The sequence below is a fragment of the Chroicocephalus ridibundus genome, chromosome 6 (assembly GCF_963924245.1).
Source record: "Chroicocephalus ridibundus chromosome 6, bChrRid1.1, whole genome shotgun sequence".
In the NCBI taxonomy this organism is placed as follows: domain Eukaryota; kingdom Metazoa; phylum Chordata; class Aves; order Charadriiformes; family Laridae; genus Chroicocephalus; species Chroicocephalus ridibundus.
In genome coordinates, this window is record NC_086289.1 from 42510380 (window position 1) to 42531062 (window position 20683).

The following is a 20683-nucleotide window of genomic DNA, read 5'->3' on the forward strand; positions in this document are numbered from 1 at the left end:
CTCAAGTTGTTCAGTTTCTCTTCAAACTCAGGAAGACAGTTTGCTATTGACTGAATTCCTTCACTTTCTCAAGGTTTCCTTCTATTCCCAGTTACTTATGCCTCTTGGATTGCATGGCACACACGGGAAGATGATTTATGTGCAGAGGTACCAGGGCTTTGCCCATTGCTAATGCTGACTTCCAGGCCATTCTAATCAGTCTGTTGCTTTCTCTGAAATACATGTATGAAGTTAATTCTCAGTGTGCCCATTCTCCGCACCACAGTAATTCACAGAGAGATTTTAATTATACCAGCCACTATTACTGTCCCTTGCAGAGGGTCTTGCATTTATAATGAAGATGTTATTTAGAATTACATTAGAATTGGGTATAGGAAACATCTAACTAGTCCAAACTGCTGATGGCACTGCATTTTTAGACATTGTCCACTTTTTAATATTCATTATATTATTTCGTATGTAGGTACCCATTATTACTGTTTGTTCAGGCACTGGCCCTGGCACTCTCCCAACATCCTGCATTGCCGAGAGGGGTCAGGAGAGCCGTTTGTTTTGCTATTTAAATCTTCCCCATTCCTTGATTACTGACCTGTCAAGAAAAATACCTGACAACCCATCACTTGCTTCCAGTTGCTTTTTAACGGATTCTTCCCCTGCCCCCCAACACTGAATAATAGATTACCTTCCCTTTGGAGGGCAGGTTTTAATTCCCATCCTCTTTTGGCTCCTTTTCCCAGTAGTTTGTTCTCATTACGTAATGAAAGGTTTGGTGCAAGCTTGTTTTGTGGGGAGCTATTTATACTAGTCATACAAGTAATATTTTGTGGTAACTGCCAGCAATACCTATGCTGTTTTATGCGGAGATGATATGCTTCAGAGGTCCCATGAAATACTTCTAACTTCAGATGCTAGTTGCAACTACTTATTAGAATTTTTTTTTCAACCAATTAAGTATGAACCTCTTTAAAGCATCAACATCCTATTCTTGAAAATAGCAAGAGACTGAACTTAGATCAACAGACTGAAGCATAAAGCATAAGCAAAAAAAACCACCTGGGAGTCAGCTGTTCCTGGCGAATGGTGAGGAAACGGCGCTGCTTCATGTGGATAATGTAGTAGGTCGTAGCCCGAAGAAAAAAATCCTGATTTATCTTTCCCTGTGGGTTTGGACAGGCCATACCTTTTGAGACAGACGATTTATCCAGCAAGTTTTAATGTCATATACAAGTTCTACTTAGAAGGGCTGAGAGATGCTTAACCTTCTGAAGTATTTCTAATAATCAAGTGCTATTCCTTCTTTAATCTTCATTTTCATTCCCACTGGCAATGGCACGAGACAAGTGAACTGTATCTGTGGCACAAGGGAGGTATGGCAGCGGGAGTACCACTACATTGTTTACTATGAGGGCCTGCTGAAACAAAATGTACATTAATACCATTAGGAAATTTAGAAATTGGAACAGTTTGGGGTTTTTTAAAAGACACACAGTATTATTTGGTATGGAAACAGTCCGTCCTTTGCTGCACGCATTTTCTCTGTATAGGGTGGAAAATAGCAGGTGAGAAGCCAGTAAAAAGAGTGTAATTTTACTTTTTGTCATTGCAGCAAATACTACAACCAGAATTACATACAACATATGTTACAAAGTTTACTCCAGTTCATGGTCCTGGATCTCTTCGTGTTTTGGGGTGCCTGAAATACAGTTACGAATAAACACATGCACTCATAACATCGCAACAGCAGGAACCTATTTCAAGAAACAGCTTAGTAAGTTTTCAGAAACCAGTTTTCACTTTGGACTTAACTAAACGTATGCAAGTTGAAGTGGACTTTTACATGGTGAAAATATAATAACACATTGTTTGTCATTAACTCCATGGATTGCTGGTGGCAGTGATTTTAAGATGAATCATTCTTTCATTATTACCCTTTCACCATGCCTCATCCTGAAAATAAACTTTCTCTGCCCTTAGCCAGTCCCAGAGAACGGACTGGCGTTGCTGGGTGTAGCTGCATGTGGATGAGGTCAGGAATGACAAATGGAAACGCCTCACCTGTAATCGCCTCGGCCCAGGATTGCCCTTTTCTGCCTCCCAGCACAGGCTCAGGCCGCAGCTCTAGCGGTGCTGCCACTCTGGGCTTCCTTCCCTCTCCCCCATACAAACGACATGTACAGACCTAGACTGATCCAAACTTCCCCTCAAACTAGAAGTGAACAAAAATTAAGGTTTTCTACGTAACTTAGTCTTCCTGCATATAGTATTGATCAGCACAGCACTTTGTACTGTGATACAAAGCACCATGCAGGTTAATGTTTACTACGGGATCTGAACAGTTGCACGTTCTGTATCTTTAACAATACTTTAACCTTAGTAACAAACGTACAAGAGTACACGATGGATGTAAGTAATGCAGAAGTTCAATAAATTCCTTTTGATATTTAAAGTGGAAAACATGTTTATTAACATTCTTTCAAGCTTTCCTTATTCAAGGCCATATAAAAAAAAATCTCTGCATTTTGATTATATGTATGTTTTTACTTTCTACATAGTTACAGAGGTATTAGATAGCATTTACTTTTTTCATGATACACCGGTAAGTACTGAGTTCTGTTAAACAGTTATAAGCACTTGTTTTCAAATCAGGTATTTGAAAAGAACAATTTTTCTATATACATAGTTTAGCAGACTAATGCAGCATAAAATGCTCTTTAGTAAGAGGTATATGAGTTGAGGATCAATAGAATACTTACCTAACATTAATTTTCTATGTGGAACAAAACCTCTGTTCTAGTCATCCTCCCTCCTCCCCCCCAACTCCCACATCGTCACTGGAAACCAGACTACATTGTAGTAGCAAGTAGGGATAATTAACGTGTTTATGGTGGATCTTACCTTGTGAATTGCTCAAAACTAAACATATATTCTAAGTTTCCTTGTCCTGGGAACCGCTCAATGGAACTGCTTCAACTCAGCTACTTGTGGCAAACTCCAAAGGATTATTTGGAATCACTGCTTTGAGATAAAAGTGGCATTTCTGCTTTGTTTTGATACACCAGCATATAGGATATTGATCTGTTCTACATTTTTCTTTCAGTAGTGGTGATAGTTTTTAGGAAAACTCTGTACAAACATGCAAATACATTTTTTGTTGGGCTTAAGGGATAACACATACCATACATGTAATAAATATTGCTATCGGTATGACCCAGTTGTAGCTACAAAATGGAAAAATTTACTTCCAGATAAATCCCATTTCAACAAGATACACTTAAGAGTCTGTGTGATATTTCTATTGATATAAACTATTAACATTATTCATTAGCACTGTGAAGTCCAGTTAAACTGTTCATTTTGAGAAGACAAATGTGTGACTGAATACCTGAATCAAAAATAAATCTATCTGTAATGATTTAACCATAGTACTACTACATGAACTGCTGCTCCTATTGAAGAAACCAAATGGATTACAGATTAAAATATATTCCCTACTTAAAGATTTGTAAAGTATAGCCTTAAGAACGCTTTTGTTCATACACTAAGCATCATTAGTGGTCTCAAACAGTATTTGCCACTCTGTACTCCCTTTCGTCATTGGGCTGTAGTTGAACCACTACACTTTCTTCGTTTATTCCATTTTCTGCATCACTGCTATCGATATTGTCATTGTCATCCTCCTCATATTCTGAGGACTCGGTCATGTTCTGATGGGAATGAGATTCTGACAAAGCCCCGAACGACTGAGTGCTAACTGAGGCTAATGGTCTAAGCAGAGGGGTGTTTTCAGATACTTCGTTCTCTTCTTGACTACTGTCTGTTTCAGAGTCAGAGTCCCCCTGAGAAGGGACCACTTTCTGCTTACATACAGGACATGTTTTTTTTGTTTTTGTCAGCCACGGGTCCACACACTTGCAGTGATACGCTGTTAGAAAACAAAATACAAGTACACCATTATCTATGTGAAAAGGACAAGGAAACCCGCTTAATTATATTTAAGTTTAGTAACACAGGAGAATTTTAGAATTTAACTTGTACAGATAATTTTAGTTGCAAGTTTGTTGGGATATAGACAGTCTCTCCTTATGTACAAAACGCCTAATAGATTAGGATCTTGGACGTATAGATATATGCAATAAATACCTATTTCCTCTACTGACTGAATCCAAGAACAGTCCTGCAGTGGGCCACGTTTGACAAAATAAACTTTAAAAACTTCTTGAGGAATTATAGTCACCTTGCAGTATACATGCCCACCATCATTATCCTCCTAATGCCTCTAACCGCCACCAAGATTGTGCCAAAGCACCTTGTTATTAAATAAAATTACCACATGATTTTGCAGATTTTGAATTCAGTCTATAGTTGACACCACAACTATACTGGCTTTGTTTAAAAATATGTGTTTGAAAGCATCTTTCTTACGGTATTAAAAACTTAGCTCTGCTTATTAACAGAGACTTCTATCTCACAAAGAGCATTTAGAGTTTACAAGGGCCAGCAGGTTGTGCTTCTGTTCAAGCACATTAGCAGCATTTTCTCCACAAGAACCAATGGTGGTGTTTTGGGGGTTTTTTATTTATTTGCCAGAAACCTTTGATACTGGTGGTCAGGTTTAGTTAACTTTTCAGTCCCTAGCTGGGAGAGATGCTATGGATCTCTGCTTTCTCTTCTGAGAATTCCTTTTTTGCCAGCCTATTCTGGAATTGTTTTTTATGAATAAGGATCTACAAAGCTCGGGCTGTCATCTGCTGTGTTCACTGCGGATGTGAGGCTGTAACATCAGTTGCCTCTTTTTTTAAATCTCTTCATGATGTGGTATTTGCTGTTGCAGTGCCTTGTCAGAGCAGGAATTTAATGAGAAAAAGCTGGGTAAAACTTCACCCAGCCAAAATGGCTGTAATACAGTTAACAGACTGGGAAGTAGAGAGAGGGTCTCAAGCTAGGAAAGATGACTCCTATCTATCTTGACAGATTTTACACAGCTTTTATAAAAAAAAAAAAGTTTAAATTTAGAGACACTCTCGGGCCCAGGCCTCTTCCACATTTCTAGGTATAAGCTCTTAAAATATTTCTTGTACTTGTATGCGGTTAAGAGCAGCCTCGTCTTGCGGATAGACACATATGTGACTACTAGATATATCTTTTGCAGTGGGCTGTATTTGAGAAAGACTGTTCAGACAGAGTACAATTTGTCACAGTAAAAATATTCCACTAATTTTTGCACTGACAACACTGACTTCCAAGTGCCGTCAAGCTTCGGGACAGACTATATTCCTTCATCTGTATCTCTATGTCACTAATAGCTGAATTACGTTTTATGATTTATGGTCTTGGAGAAAGGGAAAGCCTATTTTTTTTAATGTAAGAAGTAACTCTGGAATGTGTTTCCCTGTTAAATACAGACATTCAGGGTACAGTGTCAAGGCCAAGTTTTCTTTCACGTGTACATCCAAAGAAAAATACAAAGTGGGAATGCTAGCCTTTTTTGATTTTAAAGAGGAAAAAACATTTGCTTTTTTCCCAATTTGTAAATACATTAGTGCATATTATCAAAAATAAGTTTTATAAATCAATCAATAAACATATTCACAGTGATTTTTAGACATAGTGTTTTAAGGAGCTGTTTTAATACAAACACCAAACCTAAAATAAAGCTGCTTACCGTGAGAACATGGAAGGATTCTGAGCTTGTCGCCATCCTCATATTCATCCAGACAAATGGCACATACATCGTATTCATCTCCTGCAGTACATAATGAAGAATCAGAGTAATTTTAAAAATTTGCCACAGACCTTTTCAAACACATACATACAGATTCTCTTGGTTAGTTACACAGGTTGAAGAAACTATTAGCCTTCCCTGTCCATGCAAGGGGCAGGTTCTCTGAAGTTAACCTGTATGGTTAACTTTGCTATATTTTTCTCCTTATTAGGGATATAGCTCACTCACTTTCCCTTCAGGTCAATAAAAATGTTTTAAACTGAATTAATTGCTATCTTTATAATATTCTATCACTCCTATTAAAAGTAAGAGAAAGGGATTTAAAATATAGGATTCACTTTACTATACAGGTATAAGTTATTGAGAAAACTTATGCAGAAAAATAGCAAGAAAGACAACACTGTAAAAAAGCAGAATAATAACCAAGAATCTAGACAACCACCCCACGTCAAAACAACCTCATGCAGCACTACAGGCTTGGGGAAGAGTGGCTGGAAAAGGACCTGGAGGTGTTGGTCAACAGCCAACTGATTATGAGCTAGCAGTGTGCCCAGGTGGCCAAGGCAGCCAACAGTATCCTGGCCTGTATCAGGAATATTGTAGTGAGCAGGATTAGGGAAGTGATCGTTCACCTTATTATGGTTATTACGCATTGCAACATGCTGCCCAGGAAGTGGCTGAGTCAACACTCCTGGAGGTATTTAAAAGACAGATAGATGCGGTGCTGAGGGACACGGTTTAGTGATGGTTTTGTCAGTGTTAGGTTGATGGTTGGACCCGATGATCTGAAAGGTCCCTTCCAGGCAATTCTATGATTCTAAGCTCATTAGGTTGGAGGAGAGTTATCGGTATTGTCATTTTACAAAGTTGCTTTGGAACACTACTGATATAAAAACAAGAAGCGTATCAATTATACATATACAAGATACGATTAAGTGGGCATCATCAAGAGAGTAACTGAGACTGCACAGAAAAATGTGGAATAATGGTACATGAATGGAGTTCAGTACTGTAACATGCAAGTGCATCCAGTTAGGGATTACGTCCTTAGGATATTTTAGCTGAGATTTCATCACTTATACACAACTGAGAAGAAACAGAGTGTACTGGTTGATCAGAGAGGAACGCTCTGAGTGTTCCTAATGTGATTTCAACTGGGAAAAAGAAAAATGCAACAGTAGGAAGCATCAAAAGCAGTCTTTCCAGAAGCAGCAAGTACTGTTTGTGAGCCTGTAATATGGCCACCCATATCCTCAAAAAATTAATTCAAACAGAAACAAAGAAATAATACTATGATCACATAACAAAGAAACAATCATGCATGAAAAATTTAAAAAAAAAAAAAAGGCCTGATAATTTTAATCTAACAATCTGAAAGCTGAAAGGGGATTCAGCTTTCTCTATAATCAACACAGAGCAGCAATACCATGGGCAGAGAAGCGAAAGAAGCTGGGGGCGGGGGGGAGCTATCGTCTGACCAGGAATCATTGGATTGGAAGTGAAAAGAGAAACTTGAGCATTGTGCCAGTGATATTCTGACCCAGCCTTTCAGGACCATCAGCAGGTAATCATGGCAAAAGGCCAAGCCTCCTCCTTTCCCCAAACCCAGTTTTAGGTCAAGACTTTGGATACTTGACACAGGAAGTTCCTAAGAAAATAGCATCTGGAAGGAGATGAAAATGGACATCTTAATCCTAGAAGACAATGGAGGGAACTGAACCTAGATCCCCCAATTCCTGTCTAAGACTGCCAATTACTAGGCTATATTACTAAAGGTGAGTAGTGCAAAGTACATCTTTTAAAATAAAGAGGTAGCTAGATTTCATTTTGTAAGGAGCCGTATTTCATTCTGTGTCTTGTGAATACTTACCTGACCAAGCCCTGAGAGGGACTTAAGCAGTGAAGGGGTCCCTTTCAATGTTTGGGCCCCTCGCTTTGACATGAGCTGGCTTGAGTATCTGCTCAGCTCTGTCAAGGCTGGAAAACTTCTGTCCACGTGCAAAGCCACTGTATCTGCAAAAGTTGAACTCTTCTTTCATATACCTCCTGCAACTTACACACGTGCAATGCTGCTCCTCACTATTTCCAGATGGTACTTTTCCTATTATGCCATTAGCACTTTATACAACTGAACCTTACTGTCTTAACACTGTCCAGTACCGCACTGTCTCTTCACAAGCAGCTGCTTGCTAAGGCTGTACACTCTCCTGACCATGAAGCGTTCTTTAGATGCCCAAACTACAGAGTACCAGGAAAAAAAAAAAAATTAAGTCTGGCCCAGCCCACCTCTCCCCCCTAATTAAGTCTTCCCTATCACATGGCTAGCAGCACATGTGCAGCAAACTAAACTGCAAGCTTTCCTATCACTTGACTAACACATGTTTGGTTGAGGGACTGGATAGATACAGGGTCAAGTGATCCAATGCCTATTTGTACATCCCATCATAAGGGCAGTCATCTGCTCAACACGTGGTGCTAGGGTGCCTGCATCCTGGTTATACATTTTGTGATAAGGAAATGCACCAATAATAGCACCTCAGGGAAAAAAGATTATATGGCCCACCTTGCCCAAAGGATGGACGCCCCAGATACAGCCTGCAATATCCAGGGGGTGGCCCCAAAGAACTATGTCACACACTCTGCATATTTTGGCTAAGTATTCATAATAGCAGTCCTAGCCCACTAAGTCTCCCTGTTCCCAACCTGTGCTGTCCTCACAGCTGCTTCTTCATTTCCCAACGATCAGCACTTTACACTTTCACCATCTTCAGGGCTAGCTAAGATCCTGGGTTTTACTATCCAGCAGAGGAGCTAAGGAAGTAAGGAGATGTAGAACCCATCAGGAAGAGTATGTGTAAGAGAAGGGTCACTCTCTCATATACCAAAATACAAATGGAATTTTGTTCCCAGTGCCCCTTGGGGCAGCTTTCCCCATCTCCTTCCAACCTCTTCCGGTTCCTTCCAACTTCCACCTAACCTGAGCCCCATCCATCCCACAAGTGTTACCTCATCAGTCATCCCCACAATTCAATTCCCTACTCCTTTTCCCCAGAGAGTCACCTTATTCCTCTCCCAGTAAACTTCTATCAAGTATTTTCTGGACTATCTGCTGTACTAAAACTTTATTGCCGCGCATCACTCTCATATCAGAGAGGTCAGATGTAAGTGCCTAAGACTGACGTGTGCTAGGGCTAGATTTAATAGCCACAAGAAGAATATCTTACATACTTAGTTCACCTTTCAACATACATCTATCACACACAGTCATCCACAACACAACACCGTTTAGCACAAATTTAGGGGTTTTTTTCATAGCAATTCCCATATTATTTCCCCAAAGCACTATCCAGATTACATACATGAAATTGAGATAAACTGAGGACAAATCAGAGGCACAGTTCATGCTCCAAGCTTGTTCAAAAGCGTCAATACACAAGCTGTCAAAGCGTTGTTTTGGGGAAAAGGTAGAAAGAATCAGGCAGATTTCAATGACGTGTAGCTACAGAAGGTCCACATTTAGGTCATGAGCTTACCCTACCTTATCAACAAGCTTGCAAATGAAGGAAGCAGACAGATTTTGCATTATTCAGAAGAGGTGTCCTTCCAACACAAAAGCTCAAACAGTAGCAGAGTTTTCCCTGTGCTGTAATGAAACTACATGGCAGTTGAGAATTTCTGGAAACCAAATGGTATTCTGGGGTGCATCAAGAAGAGTGTGGCCACCAGGTGGAGGGAGGTCATCCTCCCCCTCTGCTCTGCCCTGGTGAGGCCGCACCTGGAGTACTGTGTCCAGTTCTGGGCTCCCCGGTTCAAGAAGGACAGGGAACTGCTGGAGAGGGTGCAGCAAAGGGCTACAAAGATCATGAGGGGACTGGAACACCTCTCTTATGAAGAAAGGCTGAAGGACTTGCGTCTCTTCAGTCCGGAAAAAAGACAACTGGGGGGGGATCTTATCAACACTTACAAATACTTAAAGGGTGGGTGTCAGGAGAATGGGGACAGGCTCTTTCCAGTGGTGCCCAGGGACAGGACAAGAGGTAATGGGCACAAACTTGAGCATAGGAAGTTCCATCTAAACATGAGAAGGAACTTCTTTATCCCGAGGGTGGCAGAGCACTGGCACAGGCTGCCCAGAGAGGTGGTGGAGTCTCTGTCTCTGGAGACATTCAAAGCCTGCCTGGACGCATTCCTGTGCAACCTGCTCTAAGATGACCCTGCTCTGGCAGGGGGGTTGGACTAGATGATCTCCAGAGGTCCCTTCCAACCCTAAGATTCTGTGAAACTTAGCTCAGAATTTGTTTTGATACCATGCTGCTAAAACCCAATGTTTTTCTACAGATGGCAAAATTAGCTACATTGGGGATTTTGAGTCAGTTTTCAAAGAAAAACTTAGTTTTCATATGCAACTCAGCATGGTTTTTCTGTATCTGTTTAATACGCTTAAGCAGACTAAGTACCAGCAACGAAGGAGTTGAGCTTCCCAAGGAAGCTGCAGAAAACTGAACAGAAATAACACCAGTGACTCATCAGTGAGGTAGAGGTGCAGAAAAGATGAATTGCTATTGTCAGCTCAAATTTCGAGTATTACATGATACTCAGTTTTCAGGGAAAGAGAATCAGCAAAATGAAGTTGTTCAGTGACAGAAAAGAGGCAAAGATGTACTATTTTTCTGTTTATGTGTTCAGAATAAGATCATTAATAAATAAAGCACAAATGTTAAAAATTCAAGACTTAAAGTTCTAAAAAGCAACTTGACCAGAATTTTTCATTAACTGTGTAACAATATACTTCACCAAGAAAAAGAAACTGTCTTTGCAGATGCAAAAAAACCATAAATCCTAAGCATTTTTAACTCAAAAATGCAGAAAACTGTCAAGTCAAATAAATGCAGTCTAACTGCTCTTCGCCACCTAGTCTGTAAACAAATCTTTAACATGCACGATTAGCCTTGATCATGTTTAAATACTTTCTCATTTAAAAAAAATCATAAAAACCAATCTGAGGAATTACAGTAGTAGCCTGATAGTATTCATATAGAAATAACTGTAGCTTCAGCTTATTAATTTTTAATAGATATTAGGAAGAATTCTTGACTGCAAGGGTGGTGAGACACTGTCCCAGGTTGCCCAGAGAAGCTGTGGCTGCCCCATCCCTGGAGGTGTTCAAGGCCAGGCTGGATGGGGCTTGGAGCAGCCTGGTCTAGTGGGAGGTGTCCCTGCCCAGGGCAGGGGGGTTGGAACTAGATGATCTTTAAGGTCCCTTCCAACCCAAAATATTCTACAATTCTACAAATAAGGACATGGCTTATATTCCACATTACCAGAACAGAAGGCAAGTGCCTTGATGGTGGTGTTGATATAGAATCTCTCTTCTACAGGGTGGAAAAAACACAGAATACAACGTTACACAGGATCATGACTGTCATTTGTTGCTGTTTTGCTAAAGTGATTTTTTTTTTTAAGCACTTCAGTATTTCAAAAGTACCATACACAAAACTGAAACTTGGCATTTATTAGAGATGAAAAAAGAAGGAACATATAGCATGTGACCGTCCATTGTGGTACTAGATACATATTCGGAAAGTGGTAAGGGGAGCCTACTTGCATATAATTCTTTTCTTACCTCATTCATAAGGCTTGCTCTTCTATTCCCTGTGCAACCTAAACTCACCAAATGAGCAAAGGAATGCAAAATGAGCCCCCCATTTTACCAAAATATTGTTTACAATTGATTTCTCATATTTTATGATGGCCATGATAATTCCTACTGAATCTATCTTTTGCCTGTGCCTAACACCTTCACTTTAAAAAAAAAGACAACACAGAAGAAAATTCTAACCTTCCTCTCTTCCAAAGGTATAAAAACAAAAAATATTTTAAATAGTACTCAATTACATAGTGGATACGAAACCAAGGCACATAAGATATCCTTAGAATATGAGTTCTTCACATTATTAACAGGATTTCTCTATTTGTGGGTGTAAGACAGATGCTAAAAACTATTCACACCTATGTAATAATAGACTAATCTATAATGCAGCAAGGTCTTGTGTTACCTACTACTTGACTTCTGCCTTATTATAGATCACACTAAATAAACCAGGCAGCCAGCAGTATGCATACAATTAACAAAGACACAGCAAATTGTTTAAATTACAGGTTTGCTAAAGCTAGTGGTTTGACAAGGAAAAAAGGAGAGAGGCAAGACTGCAGAGATAAGTGAAGGAGCACATCTGCAATGTGCTTTGTTATCAGCAAAGGTAAATTACAGAGATTGGTACATATGCATGAATTATATTGCTTTCATTACAATTTTTTTTTAAGCCAGAAAGGCAATAGAAGGAAGATTAATAAAAAAATAAAATCATAGTATTGATAGAGCATTGCAACGGTAAGTATCCACTTTATGCAAGAACACTGCAAAGTACTAAATATTCTCAATCCAACTTTACTGGGATGGAAAAGAAAGTGGACAGAGATTATAAGTATTTTATCTTGGCATTCAGTAAATCAGAGTAGAAGTTGCAACTCAGGACCTCCCAGTTCACAGGTCTATTATCCAAACAACAGAAATCCAAGATTAAAACCAAATTCTGATCTGTTTCCCAAAAGAAAAATTCCAAGGGCTTCTGTAATGGCAGAATGTCTGTGAGATGTGTTTCATGTTATTTTTGTTAATATATGTTATTCAACATAAAGGTAAAGCTGATGACCACCACTAGAAAATAACACCACTGTAATCTGCCATTTCAGAAAATAAGCACAGTGGACATGAGAACCACTTATAAACACAGTTTTCCTAGTAGTTACTATACAACAACAGGAGAAGATAAAGGGAAAGCAAGAGAGAGGAAAAAAAAACCAAAACACAGAACTCACAGGTACATAGGAAAAGTCAAGAGATTAAACTGAGTCCATCACTGCTAGATCTATATCAAGCTTTTGTCTAATATAACACAATGAAATATTTCAGCTGCAGCTTTTTAAAAAAAATTACCTCTTTTTTTGCTATGACATTCCTTCTCCCCATTGTTTCCATTAGTTAAACCATGTTTACGGATCATTTATAATCAGCACATAATTATAATGTTCAACACAGAAAATGAATGTTAACCATCAGTCAATACTGTCCAGGGCATCATATCTTGGAGAAAAAAAAACACATTTAAATAATACAGCTGTCTTTTTCCCCCACTAGTTATTCAACATATATGAAAGTCTTGAAAAATGATAGCACACTGTTCTTGAGTAGGTTTATCTCACTAATGAGCAAATGAACAACAGCCCAGTAGGAAAAAAAAATGACGCAGTAGTAAAGCATCACATCCTTTCTAGGCCACTTAAATACAGATAGAGTTTTCCCAATATTGCTGATGCTAAAGTTCTCAAACATGGAGGCCACAGATCTACCCGACAGCATACTGGCTAACTGCAACAAAGCTATTTCTCTGACTCTTGCCAAGGCCATGTGTCCTGGCCTACCTTACCCAACTTCACAGCCCCAGCTCTTACTGTACTGTAACGAGCAACAGGCCCTCAGCCCAGCTGCTTCATCTGCACCCACTGGATCCATCAGCTGCAGCCTGTCTGCTACATTTCCCCATCAGTTTATCATACAAATTAATTAATGGTATTGCCTAGATTCTTGCTCTCACCCTGGCTTGGGGAAGGGAGGCAAGCCCATGCAGCAGTGAGGACCAGAAACACCAGCCCTCCTCAACACTGAGATCTGGATGACTTCTCTGTGAATCCTGGAGCCTCCATGACTGGTCTCCAAGTTAGTTTCACCTCCATGACTACATGCCCCTCAGAGAACTGAGGATTTAATTTTTAAGAGAGATGCTTTGCAGACACCTTTCTCAAATACCCATAACTGTATTTCAGAAGCTGGCTCAGAACCACCAAAAATTGGGGGATGGGGGGAGGAAGTATGTAAACTGCTGCAAAATAAAGTATCTTGTTTAAATAAACTGTGTATGGAAAGTCTTTAGTAAGCAAAGTTATCTTCTAACTACATGGCACATACAAATAAAAAAAACCCCACACATTTTCAGAAACACAGAGCTATCCATCCACATATATCCCACCTAGCTGTGTACTTATGAACAATGAAAAACGCAAAAATAAAACTACAAAGACTTTGGCAGACCTTATGACTGGTTTTCTCTATTAGACCATAACTGTACCGTGCAGTCAGGCAGATGGGTCAGTAATGAACAGTAATTAGATCAGTGATAATCCCATTTTCAGGGAAAAAAAAAAAATCACTTTAGGAATACGCAGTAAACTGCAGAACCGCACTTACTCTGGAGCAGATTTTTAAAAAACATTGAGATACATCTACTTCCCCCTATTGCTCAATCCTACGTATCAATCTGCATATGCAGACAGGTACCCAAAAATTCAATACACACAATACTTAAAAATATGTATTTGCTTAAAATGACTCTTACGGCTTACTATTTGTCACATATGTTGGGGCTTTCTTCCACGTGTACATAAAGCATTTCAAAGCTGACTACCTAACATTAAGTTGCTGTTTAATATTTAAACACCTAACCAAACAACTCCATTTTTAGAAGTCTTGTGGAAGAAGCAACTCCCAAATCCTGGAAGATTTATCAGACATCTAACCACTTGCTTAGGATCCTAACTTTCAACCCTCAATGTAGAAATAATTGCTTTGTTCATGTTTAATTTCTTAATAATATACTCACACGTCTGTCTTTTGTAGCATTCTATCTTCACTAAATTTATGATATTTTCTTTTCTACAGGAGCAAGAGACTACACTGTAATCTCACTGCAGTTAAGATCCAAAAATATTTTCAGTCTTGGCCTAGATTCCACTTAAGAGTAAAGTTAAGCTAGCATGAAAATAATATTATATATTTCTGAAAGTAAATTCTACAATACGTATCAATTCAGAAAATTCCTAACCTATTTTTTTTCTTAAACTATTATTCTACAGAATATTCAGATTTGCTAATGATCAAATTACAGGCACATTAAATGGATTGTCTTTTTTGCTGTCTTCACTTTTTTTATAAAGGCATCATACAAGAGACATCAACTCCCACTGACTTTTGTATGACCAAACTGTAATCCATTTCATAAGGAACTGCAACACAAAAATTGCCCCAAAACTCTTTCAGTGTAGAAACCAGATTTTGCTATAGCGTACTTTGCATGCTGTGGAATTACTCAAAGATGAAACTTGTTGGTTAGGACTTTGCAAAGACAGTCAATGCCACATCTTTTGTTACTGCATTCTCTACGCATTACAGAAATGCTAAGTGCCTGATGTAAAGCTTACTGAAATTAGTAACAAATTCCCAAGCCATACAGTGGTATTTGACTCAAATCCTATTTAGGAACGGTTCATGCATTTCCTGTGTTAGCAACTCTTTAGGTATGTCAGAGTGCAATCACCCCTACAGAGCAATCATCTTCATTACATCATCATTTGCCTATCAACCTATTAAATTCTAGATATCCACTCAAACCAGCTTTCCCTTAAACACCCTTTTACAGTACAGTGAAACCATTTATTAAGCAGTGATTCATGATATAAAAAGCAGTGCAAGAAAGAAGAACCAGTATCTACAGTGTCTTAGCTTCAGTATTTGACTAACATTTCAATACAAACAGATTTTTAAGAATACACTGAAGACAAAAGAAAATCCAGCATTCCTAAAAACAGGATTATAGTCCACAGGAGTTGTTTTCGCCTATCCTTCCAAAGCAAAAGGCAAGATTGTTTGGGTATATCATCAAGAAGACTGAAGCAAATGGATTTGGCAATAATGTCTTGAGAAATCCTATCTTTCACAAAGAAGCATGAAGCAATATCTCTTTATTGTAATTGCCAAAGGTAACACATTGCAAGTACTGGGTCAAGTCTTGTCCTTTTAGTAAAAAGACTTAAAGGAAGTAATGCAAGGGATTAATTTCTTAGCAGGAGAACCAAAGTGATCATTCGCTTAAAGAAACTGAAATCCTAGTTGAGAAAAATAAGCTTTTTGTTCTGTTTTTCGTAAGTCAGTGAATGCAGTGGATACCTGGATATTTACAGACAGGTTTACTTTACAAAGACTGGCTGAGCTCCAAACAATTTATATTGTGTAAGATTCAGCAAGAGGAAAGAAGAAGGAGAATAAGGAAAACAGCAATAAGATATTTTCATACACTGGCTACTTAGTCATGTAATTCTGAGCTAATTATTTACAGATGCACAAAATTAACTGAAAAAGACATTAACTGATCTTGAAGCAACTTTTTCTTTGCAAAGTTCTCTTTCAAGTACAACATAATCTACTTTGTATTTTTATTCTAATTAGATTTCATAGGGAATCAATAAGAGGAAACAAAATTAATATTAGCTTTATTGGCTTAAGATAATTTTTTAGAGTTAATTTTAAATCCGTTCCAATAGGTCATTATAGCAAGGTTCAGTCAACTCTGCAGAGGAAAACTTCCCCCCCCCCCCCCCCCCCATGAGGCTGACTAAACATTGCATAAAAACGGTATCTGCTCAAACTGAACATCTGCTTTGCACAAAGTGAGAGCAATGTCATTAATAATGCAGGTTGGCTTTATCAAGGGCAAAGAACAGTCAGTAGTTCTATTCTTGAAACCAGGCATATCCCCCAACATGGTCTTTGTGCCTCCGCAAATACATTCTCTATTGATATGTGTTATGTAGTAATCCATCATTTCAGTTAAGTACTTTTTCCACCTTTTCTTCTCATACCTTGCAATAGCTTTTATGAATGCACAATCAGATGGTAAAATGGTAACACATTTAAAAAACAAAATGGAGAAAAAAATGTAGCAGATTTTTTTTCTACTTTTAAGGAGTAGACTACAACAGAGAAGGACTTAAGGCAGCTTTTCTGTTTCACTGAATAAAGTAACTTACTACAGCTTTATTTCTTATCTTGTCATTAGATCTTGCACAAAACTAATCACTACAAAGAATTACAACAGCAAGTATTTTGGCATTAAATTTGAATCATTCTTGCCCTAACAGAAGTATTGTGATTGAACGAAAAGACTACTCTTCTGGAAAAGTGGATAAATTATACCTACAAGACAGTTTTGTTTTTCTAGTCTCTACAATGCCAGGCAACTTAGGTGCCACTAGTATTTATCAATTTCCAGACAAACAATGGAAATAATGCATCACAGCAACTGACTGCTGCGGTCACTGTTAATGAGAACACAAGGAAGTTTTGTGGAAGTTCTGTACCAATTCTGTGGTATATTAAGCAACGTTTTAATTCTCAGCCACAGTTTGCATATGATGTCTGCTCTGCTTCCATTAAAGAAATGCTAGAACTCCTCTATTTCAGTGAGAGCAGGGTCAAGTTTTGTGTGCTTTCACTCCAAACTATCTATTTCAAGTGTACTCAAAATTACCTCCGAAACTACAAAGCTCCTCAAATTTAGAGGATTTTCGGCATTAAAAACAATTGGTTAGACAAAGAGAATGATCCACTTGCCTTTCTTAAATTTATGTACAGGAATTTTCTTAAGCTGATCCTTCCTAAGACGATTCCTTCTTGCTCTGTGTCTGTCTTGCACGAATTTTGTGATCTGGAAACAGACATAAAACAGCATAAACAGCAAATTAAAACAATAAAAGAACAACAGAAGTTTTGATTTATGAGTCTTCACAGTAAGTTAGTCCAAAGGGAACTGCAGCTCAAACTGAAACATCTCTTCCCTTGCCTGGACTCAAGGATGAAGCCAAACAAGCTTGCAGGATGTTCTTCATGACCATGGCACTCAAAACTGAAAAGACATAAGCTTTTTTTTTTGGAAAGGAAAGAGAAAAAGAAAAATTATGTCCATACTACATAAAACAACTGCCACTGCTGCAACCCTCTACTGAGGCCAATGTACAGTAGGGTGGCACATCTCAGAGCAAAACAATTCATTAAGTTTGACTGGTTTTGCTTGTGGTTTTAGATTATCACAGCTCTTTTACAGGATTATTCCCGGATTATTCCCATGTTCATCAGAACTGTTTTCATAGTATCTAGATGCAGTTTGCCTACAGGTAAAAGGGTCACTTCAAGCCATAGTTTCTTGCTGTCTTCAACTATACTAAAGATTTTGCTTCCATTTTCTTAGCAGTCCCTAATGCTATTTCTGTTCAAATTCTAATTCTATCATCTGTGATATGACATTCTTTTTCAAATATGACGACAAATGAACAAAATAATGGCCTTAACCAAAGCACACACACTAACAAATTTTTTGAAGTTTTCAGAGGTACTCTACACCTATACCTACTCTATGCCTATGCTGTGGATAAGGTAAACGCAGAGAGTATTAATATCATAAACAGTATTAACATCTCTCACTTTAGGAATCCCTTAAAGTCACTGATATACTTCACAAGAGATTATTATTTTTTTTAAAGTATGGATGTATGTATATTATGGACAAATATTATTAGGACCATTTGAAACAGTAATTGGTTTCAACAAAATTTATTTATCTTTCTGCGTCACACCTGGCTTCACTTTTTAAGTGTATTTGGATCCAAACTGTTCGTTCAGACTCTTTTTACCCCAGCTAAAGAATGAGCTGTATGCGTAAGCTGCAGTTTTTCTGCCATAATTCAGATACTTTGTACCAGAGTCTTGCATTCATTTTTTAATTAAAAACAAGATCTCCTGAAAGAAGCAGGGCCAAAACCACAAATGAATGAGGACCAAATCCAACCCACAACCTCCCTGGGATCAAGTTCACTGTAGCAATTGTCCAGCGCTCTAATCTATCAAGATCTCTCTGTAAAGCCTCCCCCCACTCAAGGGAATCAATATCTCCTAATTTAGTATTGTTGGCAAGCTTACTTAGCACGCACTCAACTCCTGTGTCCAGGTCATTGATAGAAAAATTTAAGAGAACTGGTGGTGAAGGTGAACCCTGATGAACACCACACTAATGGATGGCTGCCAGTGAGATGTTACCCTGTTTAACTACAACTCCTTGAGCCTAACCCTTCAGCCAATTGTTCACCCATCATATTGTGCACATGTCTAGCTTTACGGTGGACATTTCGTCCAGAAGGATACCGCAGAAGACAGCATCAAAAGCTTTGCTAAAAAAAAAAAAACCCAAACAAACCCCCAAAACTACAACTCCACACATCTACTGCCTTCCCTTTGTCCACTGAGTGAGTAAGCTTGTTATAAAAGGATATTAAGTTAGAAGGACTGACTTTCCCTTCATGAACCCATGTTAACTTTGACTGATGACTGCATTGTTTTTCAAGTGTTTTTCAATAACTCCATCATTTTACCAGGCAATGAAGTGAGACTGACAGGCCTATAATTACTAGGGTCTTCTTTTTTCACCGTCTCGAAAACAGGACAAATAACATTTGCTAGGTTTGAGTCAACTGGGACCTCTCCAAATTCCCAAGACTGTTGACAAATAACTGAGAGGGGTCTCACAACAATATTGGCCAACTCTTCCAGTACCCTGGGATGAACATCATCAGGTCCCATACATTTATGTGCATTCAGTTGCAGCAGCAAATCCCATAAAGGTTCCAAGTCAACTGGGAGCTCATCATTCCCCCAGTCATGGTCCTCCAACCCAGAGCTCCAGGGGTGCCAGGGCCCATCATTGGTTTTAAAAAAAGACAACATACCCTTTATTATCTTCTCCCCTAATGCCTACACAGAGGTTCCCAGCCATTTCATGCTCAACTGCAAGTGCCGTACAGTCCAACCCCTCTTCCACACACAGTATGACCCCCCTGCCTTGCCTGTCTCTCCTGAAGAGCCTATAATTGTCCACCACAGCACTACAATCACAGCACTCTTCCCACTACGTCTTACTTATGCCAATGATGTTGTAGCTCTGGGAGTGAGCCAAAGCTTCCAGTTCCTCATTTATTCTCCATAAAGTGTGTGTCAGTGTACACACATTTCAGGTGTGGCCCAGTGTACTCAGTACGTCATGGAGCCAAGTGAAAGCCCTCACCAGCACACTGTTCCTCAAACACCGTCATGCTGGCCCATAGCTTAGAATCACCAAGTCATTTAGGTTAGAAAAGACCTTTAAGATCATGAAGTCCAACCGTTAACCTAGCACTGACAAGTCCACCACTAAACCATGGCTCTGAGCACCACATCTACGCACGTGCAGCCTGTTCAAATGTTTCATAACCCTTTCCGTGAAGAAATTTTTCCTAATATCCAATCTAAACCTCCCCTGGTGCAACTTGAGGCCATTTCCTTTTGTCCTATCACTTGTTACTTGGGAGAAGAGACTGTCCTCCTTCTCACTACACCTCCCTTTCATGTAGTTGTAGGGAGCAATAAGGTCTCCCCTCAGCCTCCTTTTCTCCAGGCTGAACACCCCCAGTTCCCTCAGCTGCTCCTCTAAGACTTGTGCTCCAGACCCCTCACCAGCTTCACTGCCCTTCTCTGGACACACTCCAGCACCTCGATGTCTGTACTCACCAGTGCTGAGTACAGGGGGACGACTGCTTCCACAGTCCTGCTGGCCACACTATTCCTGACACAGGCTAGGATGCTGTTGGCCTTCTTGGCCACCTGGGCACATTGCTGCCTCATATTCAGCTGGCTGTCAACACCTCCAGGTCCTTTTCCACCAGGCAGCTTTCCAGCCACTCTTCCCCAAGCTTGTAGCACTGAATGGCATTGTTGTGACCCAAGTGCAGGACCTGGCACTTGGCCTTGTTGAACCTCATACCACTGGCCTCAGCCCATTGATCCAGCCTGTCCAGATGCCTCTGTAAAGCCATCCTATTCTCAAGGAGATCAACACTCCCACCAGACTTGGTGTAGTCTGCAAACATACTGAGGGTCCACCCAATCCCCTTGTCCAGATCATTGATGAAGATATTAAACAGAACCCCAGTACTGAGTACAGTTCCCCAGTACTGACCCCTGGGGAACACCGCTTATGACTGGCC

At 39.3% G+C, this 20683-nt stretch overlaps 1 protein-coding gene across 2 annotated transcripts in view; it reads right to left on the reverse strand.

Moving 5' to 3' along the window:
* Positions 1-1571: 1571 nt before the first annotated feature.
* The window catches only part of RNF13 (ring finger protein 13), a 45869-nt gene continuing 26757 nt past the window's right edge, over positions 1572-20683 (reverse strand). For both annotated transcript variants that reach the window (XM_063340202.1, XM_063340203.1), the window contains exons 8-10: positions 17226-17319; positions 5663-5743; positions 1572-3922 (exon numbers count right to left, since the gene is read on the reverse strand). In XM_063340202.1, the coding sequence (XP_063196272.1) occupies positions 3558-3922; positions 5663-5743; positions 17226-17319 (540 nt within the window). In that variant the 3' untranslated portion in view covers positions 1572-3557. The remainder of the gene's footprint in view (positions 3923-5662; positions 5744-17225; positions 17320-20683) is intronic.